This window comes from Perna viridis, chromosome 6 (assembly GCF_037379345.1).
Source record: "Perna viridis isolate PV_CMFRI_1.1 ecotype Kerala chromosome 6, ASM3737934v1, whole genome shotgun sequence".
NCBI lineage: Eukaryota > Metazoa > Mollusca > Bivalvia > Mytilida > Mytilidae > Perna > Perna viridis.
The window spans coordinates 22,153,687-22,170,593 of record NC_142450.1 but is presented as its reverse complement, the minus strand read 5'-3'; the positions used below and the strand labels follow the sequence as shown (position 1 = coordinate 22,170,593).

Here is a 16,907-nt window from a genome sequence, read left to right as displayed (position 1 = left end):
GTTTGCTTTCCAAGGGCAATAACTCTAACAAGAAGTTGTCTGACAGTTTTGACTCCATGATGGCCATGGTAGAACTTATCATGAGGATCATTTCATTAATCGACATTTTCATTCTATCTATTATAGTTTTCAAGATATTGACTGACTGAAAACTGCATTTTTGCCTTTCAAGGGCAGTAACTCTTATATGGAGTCGTCTGACAACTTTGATTCCTGGAGACATTTGTAGGCCTTATAATAAGAATCATTTCAGCAATTGAATGTTTTATTCTATCTATCATAGTTTTCAAGATATAGGCTGAAAGCTGTAAAAAAAAGTCATTTTCACTTCTCAAGGGCAATAACCCTTACATGGAGTCGTACGACAACTTTGATCCTTAAAGACTTTTGTAGGCCTTATAATAAGGATATTTGAACAATTGAAAGATATTGGCCAAACCTAATGGTTTTGGAAATGTATGCAAAAAACTACTGTACGACCTCTATGTTCTATTTTTAGTAACGGCGGTCATGTTTTTTATCCGATCAAAAATGCAAACTTTCGTTTTGTTAAGGATACTCTACACACATACACACACACACACACACACGCACGCACACACACTGTCATTGAATTCCGTATGACAGTTTTTGAGAAGAAGATTTTTGAAAGTAATAACATCAAAAACAACAAAAAACTACCAAAAAAGGCAATAACTCCAACATGGGTCAACAAATTTTCACCAAAATTTGACCACAGATAGATCTCATCATGCTGAACACTTTTACCAATGTCAGAATTTGGCTAAACCTAACGGTTTTGGAGATATATGCAAAAATCTGCTGTCTGACCCCTATGTTCTATTTTTAGTGACGGCGGCCATGTTTTTAACCGATCAAAAATTCAAACGGTCAGAATACTCTAAGGAACAGTCATTTTAAGTTTCACGCAAATTTATGCAGTAGATTCAGAGGAGAAGATGTTTGAAGAAATTGTTAACGACGACGACGGACGCCAAGTGATGGCAATAGCTCACAGGGTCTACTACCAGGTGAGCTAAAAAGGGAAGACTAAAACAAGCTTTTAAAGATGAAAACGTATGTTATACTGCATGTAACATGCTCGATTCAATATTTTTCTTTCTCGAAATCTTTGCAAAAATGGTTATGATTCAAGAATTATATACATATACCAACGTAAAGCAGTTAATTATAGTTTGTTTTTGCGTTTTCCCTATTCCAAAATTCAAGAGGTATAACTCCTACAAAACTCCGTGAATCATGATTTTTTTAATGCGCATTACAATATACTATGCCATACAAAATGTACCTACTTACAACATTTTCATGAAATTAGGTCGAGTAGTTTCCGTGGAGTTGCCCCTACAAAAGTATGACAGACAGACAGACAGACAGACTTGTAAACGGACAGAGAAAAACCAATAGGTCTCCTATGCATCAAAATGGGGTGAGGGAGGAAGCGGGACATAGTTAGCAGGCGAAACTGTCATAAGCGACGTATAACATGTCATTTGGTAACGTTCATATTTATTTCACACGAACGAGAAGGACTAGTTGGACGAATCTTTCTCGTTATTGCTTAGTGGACAAGGAGCATTGATGGACAGTAGAGACGACTAATCAAGTCTTTCGTTACACTTTCATGCTTCCCTGTTCTTCACATGTACGATTTTAATAGTTTTTTTCTTAGCTTAGCCTTTCAAGTCATATCACTTTATGAAATCGAAATGTTCTTTGAAAGAGTATACTGAGCGAAATAAAATTCTATTTAATCACAGAAAGTAATGCACAAGTAGCGGATCCAGGAGATAGAGGAAGCTATATTTGTTTATGAAAATCATTTATTTTATTAAAGCAATTTTACTATTTCAATTTACATGTATGGCTTTCGTGTTATTACCTCTATATATTTTGCAATATACGGCGCTAAAGGCGCATGTGCACGTGTTTAACAAAAAAAAAAGGATTACAAAGATAATTTAACTAAGACAAGTGGTTTAGAATATTTTCGAACCCGACTTTATAGAAAGAAGCCAATGCGAAATCGATTTCAAAGATTACATTAAGGGCTAGACTACTGGATAATGGCAAAACATTGTTACTTACTGTTTATTCAAAACGCGAACAAGTGTTTCATCTTATACACATGCCTAACGAACAAGTGTTTCATCTTATACACATGCCTAACGAACAAGTGTTTCATCGTATACACATTCATAGCGAACAAGTGTTTCATCGTATACACATGCCTAACGAACAAGTGTTTCATCGTATACACATGCATAGCGAACAAGTGTTTCATCTTATATACATGCCTAACGAACAAGTGTTTCATCTTATATACATGCCTAACGAACAAGTGTTTCATCTTTCATGCACATGCATATATCAAATTTAAATCATTTGTCATAGTCAGGCCGGATATTCATACCATTATGTCACCCTATTCTAGAATATAAAAACCTGTCATCTTATGACTATAATTTTTTTTCTGGAATCTAAGAAGCACAAGACAATAAGAAATAATGGTTTGTTTCTGTTTCAATTCAGTAACACACCGATGTCTTTAAATTTTATTTAACAATTTGTTTTTTAGAATTAATTTACATTTTCAAATCTCTTTTGTATAAAATCACGTGTCAGTTCTTCGTCGTTTTCATCTGAATTCTTTTGTCTGAAATAAAAACTCAAACTAATGAAGAAAACGAAAAATGCAAGGTCAACTAGATTCATTTTTAATATTTCTAGATACCATTCAGTGCATATGCATTAAATACTGTAATTAATTCTGTACTTCTATTCATCATCAATGCATTACATCTCATTCATTAAATTATTTGTGACTTTTCTTTAAATTTGATACTCATTCATCTTATACTGACTGAAAGGTTATTTCAGAATCATTTTCATTGAACTTGATGCTCTTTTTCTAGGGACATAAACCCTTCGCATAATTTAAAATTGTGACAAGCTGTGCCGACATTGTATACCTTTTCAGTGCTATTGCATCTTCTATTGTCTCCGGCATTTTCTGGTTCATTGTTTCTGGTAGAAAGAGGGTTAGGATTCCGCTTGCCAGCATTAATGATCCAAATATTATCAGCGGTAAAGCCTTACCAAATGAACCTGGTACTAATAAAGCCTAAAAAACAAATAAACAAAAAGGAACACAGTATAGGTATCCATAGGCAATACATAGGCTTTAAATGCCTAAATTGTCTACTACTGCCTTTTAGTCCAGTGATAATTCAACTTTAATAGCCTTGAATTACATCGTCAAAAAGATTGTTTGACGAATCTTTTCAATTGAAATTATTAAAAGCATTAAGGTTAAGTTGGTCCTCTGAATGGAATCATACCTTGCTCGTAGCATGTACTTTTTAGAATGAGACTGAATATGACGAAACGCAACAAATGTAACACAACTGCAAAGTAACCCAACATTAGGTTGAGGTAGTACTCTAAAAATTAACAACCCTTGCTCACACAATTACACACAAACAAGAGCTGATGATATAGAGTTGTTTCAAATGAAGTCGTCGCTATTACGCATGCGTTGTTCAACATGAAACGCCCTAGCTACTGTGTTTCTTACCAAGTTGGCAATATATGGAGACAACAAAGATCCAAATCTTCCACATATAGATGAGATTCCAAGAGTAAGATTACGCACTGATGTTGGAAAGAGTTCTGCACTGAGGAAAAATATATCAGCGAATGCTGCCGAAATTCCAAGCTTCCCGATCATTGATAACGTTATGGTGATCCATTGATTAGCTACAAAATGCATTGCCCTTTATGTCAATTCACACAAATTATCGCCATTCATCGTTGTATGCTATCTCAAAAACATCAGTAGTGTTCATGTTAAGTTTCATTTATTAGTCAGGTATAATGTTTTATAAGTCAAAGACAAGAATACTTAACAATTGTACATAAATGTATATAAATAAGAGAAAGAAATAACTTATTTAACTTATTTAAATTCAAGCCGGTTTAAAGAAAATAACGCCATGCTACATTGCACATAGGCCGAAAACGTATTGTGCAACTTACAAGAATCTCCATATAATACTGGTAATATCGTTGAAAGGCATGCAATGCCACCTATCAACATGCAGGCGCTATGCAGTAAACGTCTTCCAACTCTGTCTAGAAACGCTAAACATATGAAATATGCCGCTAACTCCATTGTAGCACTTGTGGTAAAATTGATGAAAACGTTCCCACCGATTTTTCCGGTATTTAGAGTCAGCCCGAAGTAGCCTATATTAACGGTGAACCTATACAAAATTAAAACAAAATCGTAAATATATATCTAACTCCTCAAACGCGTGCCAGCATGTAGTAAAATTTTGAACGATAATCGACGCAGAGGAAGCAGGCAATACTTTAGAGCAATTTTCAAGTAAAAGAATTCATGCCAAGACCATTTAAGTTAATGATCACAAATTAATTAGGATTGTTTAATTAATGTTGAATATTAGTTTGAGTTGGTTTCAAGTAAATTTACCCAAAACACTGTTTAAATGTGGATATATCATCGTATTCTGATAGACGATTAATTAATTCACAAAATAGTTATCTCCTTTTCGAATAAAGGTGTAATTAACCACTTTTAACGTTTCCATTACTTTACATGCTAAACAAGTAATTTTCAAAGTTTCATTGTAAATTCCCAGGATAAACGACATCTGAAAGTTGCATACCATCGCGAAGCTTGGAAAATAAGGCTTTCAAAATCATTATGCTAATTGTACAATGATTGTAGAAATTCTTCACAAAATTTACTTGAATAAATAATACTGTAAATCCACATTTCTTACCTTTTCTGCTAACTGACAGCATGGAGGCAAATTACTCACACATGTAAACAATATTCATACACTTTTGTAGTAAATTACAAATATGATTTTAAAGTACACAATCTCAGCTTTATTTTGACTACTTTTGATCAGAATACACACAAATAATGCACTTGCAATGCATAGTTCTAGGTTCAGTGTATTTTTAGCATTACGTGGAGGTGGCCATTTGACACAAAAGTGGTCATTTTACGACTAGGAACCTGGAAGTTTTTTTTAAGTACAGATGCTTTTCCTATAATATGCACGGTCAAATTAATCTTGATGAAAAATGACTTTTCTTCTGTTTTTTTTGTTCTTTAGTTTTGTCATATAATCAATTTAAAATATTTATTACCAATTCAACAATAATATTAATGTGCGTGAAATCATCATTTTGGACGTGACTAATTTCTTCATTGTTTTAATAATGGATTCTTTCATCTTTTTGTCTGCTGCAATTTCTACCCCGTCCAGTTTATTTATATCACTTTTGTTAACTCTGGCTATATTACTTAAAATCTTCATTCCAGCCTTCTGATCTCCGTGGTTGAGTAGCCATCTTGGGGACTCTACTAAAAATCTTCAAAATGATCAAACTTTAAGTATGACATACATTATATGATGTATATAGATACGGTATAATACCAAGCATACACTATTGAATAAAAAATAGAGTTGAAACATAATACAGCTGGAGTAGTCTAGCACTTGGAAAATTGGAAACATCATTTTACCAAATGTTAACATTGTCGTGCAGTAGTCTGATTCTGTCGTATGTGCATTGTCCGGGGAATACTGTGACTTTATTGTTATTTTCCCATCCAAATTAAATCTAAGGAATTGAAACGTCCAAAGGGATTACAACGATGAGTTTTAATAGTAATCTCATAATTACGAAACTATTTATTCCGCGTCAACCGAAAATCTTCGACAGAACCATCAAATCCCTTAACTAACGATACTTTCAACTGAAAGTCGTAGCTGATTGAGAATGAATATAGACATTTTTGTTTATAAACTTCATACTTGCTTCCAATAAATCAGAAATACAATTAAAGGTATTGAAAAAATCAGCTGCAGTGTTCTCCACTTTCGTACAAAGTAGGCTACCAATACCGTTGCGTACTCTCCTAAAACCCAGACCAATTCTATTAACATCCCTGTCAATACACGTTTCTTAGGTCCAGCTATTTCAAAACCTACAACAAAAAGATTTAGAAAATTCTTCATAAGTTTCCTGTTCAGTATTTTAACGTTTGAGTACAGCAATAGAAAATTCCGTTACAGGATTTCAGTAAATCACTGTTTCTAACAGATTTCCAACGTTTATTTTTGAGTACAACAAAAAAATTACCAATGAATAATCAAGGGAACCAAGGTTATAGCGGTAATCAAAAGAATGTAATCCAGGGACAAAGACCAGACATGAAAGACATGCACAACAAAAAACATTAAGTAACTAAAATCACACATACAAAGTAAAAAAGCAAATGAGCAACTCCACTAAAAACTGGGAGCATGGACCAGGTGCACCGGTAGGGTAAGCGCCCTCTGCTTTTCTAGAAACAACCGCCGAGTTGTTCATAAAAAGTCATATCCGGGGTAGACCAAAGAGGAATAATGCCATTATGTAACTATAACAATACGACCTAATTCTCACTCTTATATGAAAATATAACATAGTTTTAATTTAAAAAAAAACCTTCAAATTTCAGGTTTCCATAGATCTATCTGAAACTGATGGTCATCAACTATCATCATATATATTCCGAAGCATCAAAATATGATAATTCAAACATCTTAATGCATTGCCAAAGAGTAAAAACATGAGAGACGATTTTCATACACAATGTAGCAACAGACACCTTAGAATATATGTTTAGGACCAGTATGGTAAAAATATGATTTTGTGCATGTAAAAATACATAAAATAATATGTTTTCGAGTATTATATGAAAACCATGCTTTTTCATATAAATGATTTTTACTTTCTCATGAATTAATTCGTTAGTCAGAAACATACGTTTTTCTTTTGTTTTTATGGAGGTCCTAAAAATATGAAAAACATAATATAAAATTTGTTTTTCAGGTGTTTTTTAAAGATATAAAAAGCATACGTTTCATACGTCAAATATTTCTAGACGATGTAAGTAAATGTTACAGTAAATTGATGCAACGTCGATTTTGACATAATACATTTTGATAAACATCTGTTATACCTAAGATGATGGCACTATTCCAATAGCCGATATTACCAATCCCTCCTATCACTCTCATTATAACAAACGTGATATAATTTGGAGAAAGGGCTGTTCCAACATGTCCAGTCAGCATTAACATTAGGGATAAACATATTGCTAACTTCCTGCCAAACCTGTAAAAGTTTTCTGTTTCTGAATACCTAAATTTTATTTCAATTGTTAAATATTTCGTTTGTAGTAAATTTTAAAAATATATTTTCATGCTGAAGACATTTCGTTCGCTTGACGTAAACAGAATTCAAAACATCAAAACATAAAGTAAACTATCACATTGAAATATAAGTATTTTAAAATCAATATAGTTTGTATTCAGAAACCGCACATTTTGAACACAACTATATTTATGTACGCTTACACATTTCCCTATTTATAAATTCATAACGCAAAATATCATAATATCATAATATAGTATTTACTTGTCACCTAGGGTTCCAAAAAATGCGGACCCGACAAAAGCTCCAGCAAATAATCCCATGTACGCATGAGATTGGAGAATGGTTCGGTGACACACCAAATCATACTGAAAAAGAAAGAGGTTAGCGTACATTCTACAGTATACCTGAACAAGTTGTATTCGTTATGCTTTAATGAATCAAATATTATCATCTTTAAGATAACTAAAGAAATAATAGTACTCTGCTCTACGTGTAAATAATTTTGTAAAAAAAATATCGATTAATTACAGTGTATAAAGTTTAGGAAAATCAAGGGAACAAGTTTCGAACATTTATAAGAATATAGACCAGGAATAACGACTAGTATAAAAATATAAAAGTAAATGTGCAACACATACTCCACTAAATTCGAGATCTTTGACCAGGTGCACAGGTATGGGAAATGTTCTCTGTTTTTCAAGAAACACCCGCCGAGCTGTTCATAAAACGTCAAGTCCGAGTAAAACGAAATAGGAATAGAAAACTCGGACAAATCGGCTTTTCATGGTGCATTATTGGAAAATTGATAATAATTAATAAATAATTAATCTACAGAATTTCAATTGCAATACAGTACAGATATTAGTTTCCTTAATACCTCAGATACTAATGTTTCTTCGTACATTGATCTGTCGTATACCCAATCCGTACACATTTCTGTCGAGTTGGTTGTTTCATTGATGGACCGTGTACACGTTTCATCTGGTTCCGTTGATGTTGATTGATTTGAGTTATTCATCGACCCTGGTAGTTTGCATCTGAAAATTGTGAACGAGTAATCAAGGGAACCAAGGTTACTGCAGTAATCAAAAGAGTGTAATCCAGGGACAAAGACCAGACATGGAAAACAGACATACACAGCAAAAAACATGAAGTAACTAAAATCATACATACAAAGTAAAAAAAAGCAAATGAGAAACTCGGACTAAAAACTGGGAGCATGGACCAGGTGTACCGGTAGGGTTAGCGTCCTCTGCTTTTCTAGAAACACCCGCCGAGTTGCTCATAAAAAGTCAAGTCCGGGGTAGACGAAAGAGGAAAGGAAAAGTATGACACGCTGAACAAATCATTTTTCATGGCGCAGATGGATATACCGTAACGATCCACGAGTTCATGATGACGACCATAAACCTTTTGTAGTGATGACTTCAATCTTGTAGCAACATAACCCTGTTCCAGAAGTCTATTTGTTAGAATTGCGCGATACAAAAAGTCTGTGTAGTTTCGGCAAGCTCTGGCATAACGTATGAGTTGTTATATGAACACTCCTTACACAGGTGCTGAAGGGATGTTGCCACAGAAGACAGGAAAGTTGACAATTCTGAATGAATACGGAATTAACTATATAAGCAATCTTGCAGCCATCGTATACAAGTATAAAGAAAGTCAAATATGTAACAAAAATAGGCCATGTGAAAAAAAAATGCTTAATCTAAAGATACAGAGTTCAAAAAGATATTAAAGATGCGGTAAAATTAGTCAAATGAACCCTAAATAATCCGAAAGTGTGTCTGAACTATAAACTGTTTAAGTCCCTCTACTCCAGTTTTAATGTATTTTGAACCTTGGTAAACCAAACACCTGTTTAAACCGAAAACCTATTTAAACAAAACAAATTTTAAAGTCTGAGAGGTTTCACCGTATCAAGACTTTAATAAAAAAGGTGTCGTTATTTATCGTTCACTTATTAATTTTGATTCAAAAGCTGCTCGTGAAAAATTATCCCTTGAAACCACTGGGTCGATGCCTATGCTGGGAGATCATTGGTCTGCGAGGATATTCAAATACCCACGACTTAAAAAGGTCTTACATCAATTATTCAAATTATTTAACAAAATTTGTTGTATTACAAAATTCAAAACACTCAATCCTTGTACTGCGCATGACAGAACTGTTTGATGCAGGATTTGACTTCATGTTTCATTGTTTGATTATATGTACTTGATGAAAACTTTTTTATTTTTAGATCCCGATCCTAATATACGTTTGATTTTGATACTGTTGATAAAAGGTTACTTCTCAAAACACCCTAACAGTATATTGAAGTTAATACTTATTCTAGATTTTCTTTTTTCAACGAAGCCTCATTGCTTGGGGGTTTAAATTTAATATTAAGTATTCATAGCCAAACGAAACTGGCTAGTGAATACCCCATTCAAACTCTGTCCCACATGCCATTATGTTGATTAAATAATTTCAAAATAAGAAAGTACCGTATAAACATTACGCACCTATTTCATACTATAATCTTTTTGAGGAGTCCAGTTTGCTCATTTCTTTTAAAATGTTTTAGAAAAGCAGAGGACGCTTACCCTACCGGTACACCTGGTCCATGCTCCCAGTTTTAGTGGAGACCGAGTTGCTCGTTTGCTTTTGTTACTTTGTATGTATGAGTTTAGTTACTTTATATTCTTTGTTGTATATGTCTGTTTTTCATGTCTGGTCTTTGTCTCTGAAATTAAATATTCTTTTGATTACCGCTATAACCTTGGTTCCCTTGATTACTCTTTATGTTGATTTGTGTTAATTATGTGCTTTATCCGTTTTCCCAGTCTAGTTTTTATCTCGAGATATTGAAAACTCATGATCTTCTTGCTTATACTTTATTATAGACCATTTCCAGTCAATAAAAACATTGTTTCTTCTTAAGAATATGCCTATCCAAGATCATCTAGAAACATACACATATACCTGATTACCCAACGAAGAATACCTTTTCAACTGCTTACCACAGAAAGATACCTTAATTGTTTGTTATCATGTAAACATACCTATATGCTTGATCACCTAATGTAAATACTGTTATGAAGGTCGTAATAGCCACAAAGAAGGTGGGCACAACGATCAATAAATATAATCGTTTTTGGTATGTCCCAAATCCTCCTAGTATTTCAATAACATCATCAAATTTAATCTTTTGCGTCATTATTATTTTCAGTTTCTGAAACAAAAAAAAGTGGAAAAATATATGCATAGGCATTGCAGTTGTATTTTTTCTTCCAAAGACAGATTTTTATTGTTAAGTAAAAAGGACAATTACAAAATCCATAAGTAAGAAAAAAGAAAAACAAATATAGAAGAATTTATATAGATGACAAATTGAGGCACTCGAAGAGCCTGAATCGTCGGTCACCTAAAGTAAAGTAAGTAAGTGTATCATGCATTGTAACCATGCTTGACTAAAAATTACTGAAAAAGAGCATATATTGATGAATGCTATAAGTTCAACTGAGTACCTAAGGTAGTGTAAAATGTTTTTCGACCTCTGGAAAAAATTTGGGTAGGGGTCCATGCACTATACCCTGTTATTCCACCAGGTCTGAGGGGGCATTAGCCTAGCATATATTTACTGAAAAAAAAAACATAAAATGAAAACCATGGCTAAACAACATTTTTATCATCACCATTCAAGCCAAGAGACCATGTTTACTACAAAAATCAAATATCGGTGAAATCAAAACAAGTAAAAAATAGGGGGAAAATGGCCGCCCAGTACAAAATTGCGTCATCATCATTCAACTTAAAACACTATGTGTCCTGAAGAAATGAAAAATTTCTGTAATCCGATCAACTGATGAAAATGGTCGCAAAGTGGCCGCCTAATATTTTTTTTCAATACTGCCAGTAAACTCAGAATATCATGTCTATCTCATCAAAAGATGAAGATGAAAGCTACAATTGGGGGATAAATAGCATAAAAAAAACCGTTTTGCTGACCCCTTTTTCTATTTTTAGTAACGATGGTCATGTTTTATTTTACTGATGAAAACTGTTTATGCTCAGCTTGTGTAGGAAACCATAAAAACAAGTATGGTAACTTTAATTAAATGTTGTCAAATGGTTTCAGAAAATAAGATTTTCAAAGAGGTACACGTAAAAAATGACAAAAAAATCTGTTTCAGGGGCCATAACCCCTACATCGGCCGACAAATCATTTTGAAAATTTCGGCATAGGTCCGTCTTCTCATGCTAATCGATATTACTCTCTATCATGATTGCAAATTCAAAGGTTCTTTTGAGTTATTTGCAAAAAACTGAATTTATCCTATATGTTCTATTTTTAAGTAACGGCGGCAATGTTTGTTCACGGATCAAAAATCCAAAAGACCATTTTAAGCAGGATACCCTAAGAAACAATCATTGAATTCTGAATAGTAGTTTCAAATGAGAATCTTTTTGAACGAACGTAATAACATTAAAAACAGCAAATATCAATTTAGTATTTCAGAGGAAAAGATGCTTGAAAAATTATTAACGACGACGACGATGATGACGGACGCCAAATTATTGCAATAGCTCACCTTGCTTACGGCCATGTGAGCTAAAAATTAGACAACAATACGTATAATTTTTGTTTAAATAATAAATATTAAAATAGTTCATATATTATAACAGGGAAAATTAAAAACATTATAATTAAAGTTCTCATGAATTCTTGTCTTGAATAAAGATTACATATATATGAAGGAAAATTTTGACTAACGCATAGGAAATTAAAAATAAGAACAAAACAAAAAAAAAAACAAAAAAAAACCAAAAAAATTAAGTAAACAAATAAATCAACACCTAATTAAAGGAAAATTTAGTTATTGTTCTTAAATTTAAAAGGTACTAACCTCAAACGATCATTTCTTCCATCCAAGTTTACAAATAGGAATCATCAAAATGACAAAACTGTAGATTAGTAATATTTTGAGTTTATTGGTACTAGTTTCTGTCTCCTTATCTGTGATCAACAGGAGTTCTAGATCTGCAGTGTCAATGACACTCAAGATAAGTACACACTCTTTATTGATGTTTCCATATTATCTAAAAACCGATGACACAATGACTTAAAACTGATAATGTATATTTTAGAGTTTTTATCTCTTTTTGTCCAGTTTTGAAAGAAAGAAAAATAGAACACATTGTTAACTTACATGCGGCTGTATACAACTTTACCAATTGCTTTTGGGGGACAAAGAATACATCTTTTCTATGATTAGTAATGAGTATTCATTTTTTTGAATATATTAATCCCGATTAAAACTTGTAAGTCGGTTATTAAATAAGACAAATAACTCGACATTTAATAAAATGATTATTGTGAATGAACTAAGTACCAATTTTCGTGATTTTCGTGGGTATGTTAAATCACGAAATTTGGTTCCCAACGAACAGTAGATTCCCATTGTTGTGTATACTGAAAATTTCAAAACCATGAATTCAAGAATCCACGAACTTGTGTTTCTTCCCTGATCCACGAAAATTTTTACTTTTCTGCTTTTACAGTATACATGTTTGATAAAAAAATAGCATTGTAACATTTTGTAAACGTAGAGATTCCAGCACGGTAATAAATAGTATGGGTTGATGAATAGTATGGGATAATGATATAAATGCAAAACAAAAAACAAAACAAAAACAAACAAACAAACAAACAAACAAAACAAAATAATATACATTTTATATTAATTGAGCTCTAAATGAATTATGCGCGTCATGTAATTTTCACGCGATACATACTTCATATTCCTTTTCATAGAAACGTAGGTGAATATTTTATTGTGAAACTGTCAATAGATTTAGTTTACTAATGATGGGTGAAAATAAAATGGCATTCATGCTTAAATATTATGAACATATTTTTTTATGTCTATAAATAATATTATTAGTGAAGAATACAGCTGAAAAAAGCTTTATTCACTCGTCAATGGTCTAGGGCTAGGATGAAATATCATTTAATAGTATCAATTATGTAGTATAGATATAATGAAACGCCGTTGTTTCGCTACAAAGAAACCACAATCCCGAAAGGTAAGCATGTCAACAGTATTAATTTTTTTCTGTTGTTAAACTATCATTTTTACACCCCAAATTTATCTTTTTAAATATCCAATTAAGCCTGTTGTGTAACTCAAGTCAACTCTCTTTTGGTAAATGCTGGGTATCTTTAACATATAACGTATTGAGTGGGACTATGACCTAAAACAACTTCGAACCATGATAACTGAAAAATGTCGATATTTGAATAGTCGATGAAAGGAAGGTCCGATTATATGAACTTACACTGCAGCAAGTATTGTGTTTTCAACTATGTTTTCAAGTCTATGACTGACATTTTTGTCTCGATTTATTTCTAATGTACAAAAAAGGTATATTCATTTATAAAATATATTTCCGTTAAAAGTAAGTATCACAAAATACAAAATACGGGACGCGTACTCTTTTGTTGTGTAGTACTAGTTAAAGAATGACGTAGTTTCATTTTTTTTTATAGTAGTCTGGCATGTGAACATTGAACTTGTAATTACGCGTACTATACTTACAAGCCATACTTTACATAAGCTGTATAAGTATCAGTCTCTGTATAATCAGACTCGGTGTGCAACACTGTAGGAAATAACTCACCATTTCGATAGAGTAATTTGTACCTTCAAAATCAGGAAATTAAAACAAGATTTATCATTTCATTTTTTTAAAATAAGTAAAACTTTCATTGAAACGCTCCGCAAGTGAACATTTCAAGGGCGGAAACCCCTGTCTAAAATCTCAATTTTCTAGCATTCTAATGAAAGAGTAATCAAGGGAACCAAGATTATAGCGGTAATCAAAAGAATGTAATCCAGGGACAAAGACCAGACATGGAAAACAGACATACACAACAAAGAACATAAAGTAACTAAAATCATACATACAAAGTAACAAAAGTAAATGAGCAACCCGGACTCCACTAAAACCTGGGAGCATGGACCAGGTGTACCAGTAGGTAAGCGTCCTCTGCTTTTCTAGAAACACCCGCCGAGTTGCTCATAAAAAGTCAAGTCCAAGGTAGACAAACGAGGAAAGGAAATCTATGACCCGTTGAATACATCAGTTGTCATGGTGCTGATGGATACAACATAACGATCCACGAGTTCATGATGACGACCATAAAACTTCTGTAGTGATGACTTCAAACTTGTAGCAACATAACCCTGTTCCAGAAGTCTATTTGTTAGAGTTCTAGCGCGATACAAAAAGTCTGTGTAGTTTCGGCAAGCTCTGGCATAACGTATGAGTTGTGATATGAACACTCCATACGCAGGAGCCGAAGGGATGTTGCCACAGATGAAAGGAAAGTTAACAATTCTGAATGAAAATTCATCACGTTTGTCGTACAGTTTGGTCAATAGTTTTCCTTGACCATCGATTTCTAAGCGTAGGTCAAGATATGAGGCTGACTTCACAGTGTCTGTAGTATCCTTTATCTCAAGTTCTTTTGGGTAGATGCGATGTATCAAATCCCCGAAATTAGGATTGTTTAAAGATAATACGTCATCTATTTAGCGGAAACTGAGATTGAAGGATCTAGCTAAACGATATTCTTTCTTTCTGATCAGATCAGCTATAAAGTCAGCCTCATAAGAGTGAAGGAATAGGTCAGCAAGTAAAGGAGCACAATTTGTTCCCATTGGAATGCCGACCGTTTGTTGAAAAACACGTCCACCACACTGGACAAATATGTTGTCGATTAAAAATTCCAGCATTTTGTAAACATCTTCCTCTGTATATTTAGAAGATGATTTGGAATTATTTCTTACAAAGTATGAGGAATCTCTACCAAGAACTATATATTTGTATCTAGGTGTACCATCTTTTTTGGAAAAACAACGATGTATAATGTTTTTAAGTCGGGATTTTAACTGAGTATGGGGAATAGAAGTATACAGTGTTGAAAAATAATAAGTTTTAATGCTATTATATTCAGATAATAGTCTTGAACTGATTATCTCCAAAAGATCTTTCGAATTTTTCAGGATCCAAATTGAATTAATACCACTACAGGAGTAACAAGTGTTGTGGTAGGACTGTAGACCCTCTTTGACAGTTGTGAGTATAGAAGTTAAAAGTTTTGATAGAGGTTTGGTGGTACATTTTGCAGATCCAGCTATGAAACGTTGTTTGTATGGATTCTTGTGAAGTTTAGGAATCCAGTACATAGACGGTAAATCACAATCATCGTCCTTAGTGGAGAGACCAAAAGACGATAGCACATATTTATGGTTTTCCACAATCTCTTCTTTATGAGAGAATAAATTACTAAACATATTCAGAGATGCAGAGATAAAGGTTGTCATTTCAAATGGAGTAGATTTCTTTGGATGAAAATATAGTGTCAGATCGGTGGGTTTTTGACTTGCATGTTTCAGTTTTTCCCCATTTTGCCTGAGTTCTTCAAAAAGGATATATGTATGATTGTCGTTAGATATTTATTTGCGCGTGAGTACATGTACGTACCTTTAATGCCCTTATACCTTAATGTAAGTGTGGCCGATCCGTTCTGCGTCCGCAAGAGAGATTTTCAGGAAGTTTAAAGTCTGTCTTGAAAAAAACAATCGACCATTTATTTTTATTGATTTGTCATTTCAGCGGCAAAAAAAACAACAAACAAACAAAAAAACAAAAAAACAAAAAATGTTAATCCGCAGGAGAAATTAGTGCACAATATCCAGATATGATACGTTGTCGTTCCTCATTTCTTTCATCATATTATTAACAATTTTTTAATGATTTAATATACTATGCAAGGATAATAGTTTTGGCATTTTTTCTTGAATTTCAGCCGAGAATCAGACTACTTCTTGTTAAACATTATAACGCTGGTCGGTATAAAAATGTCTTGGGAGGATGTAATAGGCATCCAAGTCTACAAATATCTAACCAGTAGCTGTAACGGACGCTTTGGTCTTAATGGACAACCGAATTTTGCAAGTTATCACTACGGTGCCAATGCAAAGTGTCATGAAATGCAAATTCGTGACAAAAACAAGGAAATGGATTAGCCTGAATCCAATTTAGATGTGCGGCATTCAGAAGTTAATATTGATAAAAATGACTTTTTTGGGCAAGTGGTAACTAGTGATATTTAAAATCGAACAATTGCCTACACTTTCTAACAACTACTCACAAAGTTTCGTCTATTGTTCAGTCCCAGTTGATTCGTTAAAAAAAAATCAACTGTTTAAACGAAAGGCTGACATCACAACAATGGTTTAAATTATTTTCTTGTTATTATTTTTTATACTATGTCTTCTTCAATTTATGTGGGTAAATAAATAATGCCTCTCAAATGGTTTACTAGTGATTAATTCGTTTCTACTATAATTTTTTAGGGAACCTATCTTTGTTTTTTTTTAAGATGAATCTCTAGATTAGTTTACTTGTAGATTAATCACTTTGGTTATATTGTTTTCGTCTTTGTGTGTTTGAACAGGTGTATACATATAAAAATGCTTCATGAATGCTTGAAATGAGTAATTTTATGTATATTCTTCTTGCATCTTCTCGTTCTACAATACTAAATTCAGAACACAAATTGTCAGGGTAAAAAAATCTGTCTTTAA

The 16,907-nt window shown here is 33.0% G+C and overlaps 1 protein-coding gene across 1 annotated transcript; it reads right to left on the bottom strand.

Moving 5' to 3' along the window:
- Nucleotides 1-2,561: 2,561 nt before the first annotated feature.
- On the bottom strand, nt 2,562-12,312 carry LOC148614089 (organic cation transporter protein-like). Its single transcript, XM_088587921.1, has 11 exons — nt 12,159-12,312; nt 10,314-10,483; nt 8,141-8,300; nt 7,525-7,628; nt 7,067-7,221; nt 5,878-6,046; nt 5,203-5,427; nt 4,057-4,283; nt 3,596-3,777; nt 2,991-3,142; nt 2,562-2,674 (listed from the first exon to the last, which is right to left on the bottom strand). The coding sequence occupies exons 2-11, from the start codon at nt 10,466-10,468 to the stop codon at nt 2,599-2,601; spliced, it is 1,605 nt and encodes a 534-aa protein (XP_088444047.1). The 5' UTR covers nt 10,469-10,483; nt 12,159-12,312; the 3' UTR covers nt 2,562-2,598.
- Nucleotides 12,313-16,907: the final 4,595 nt, after the last annotated feature.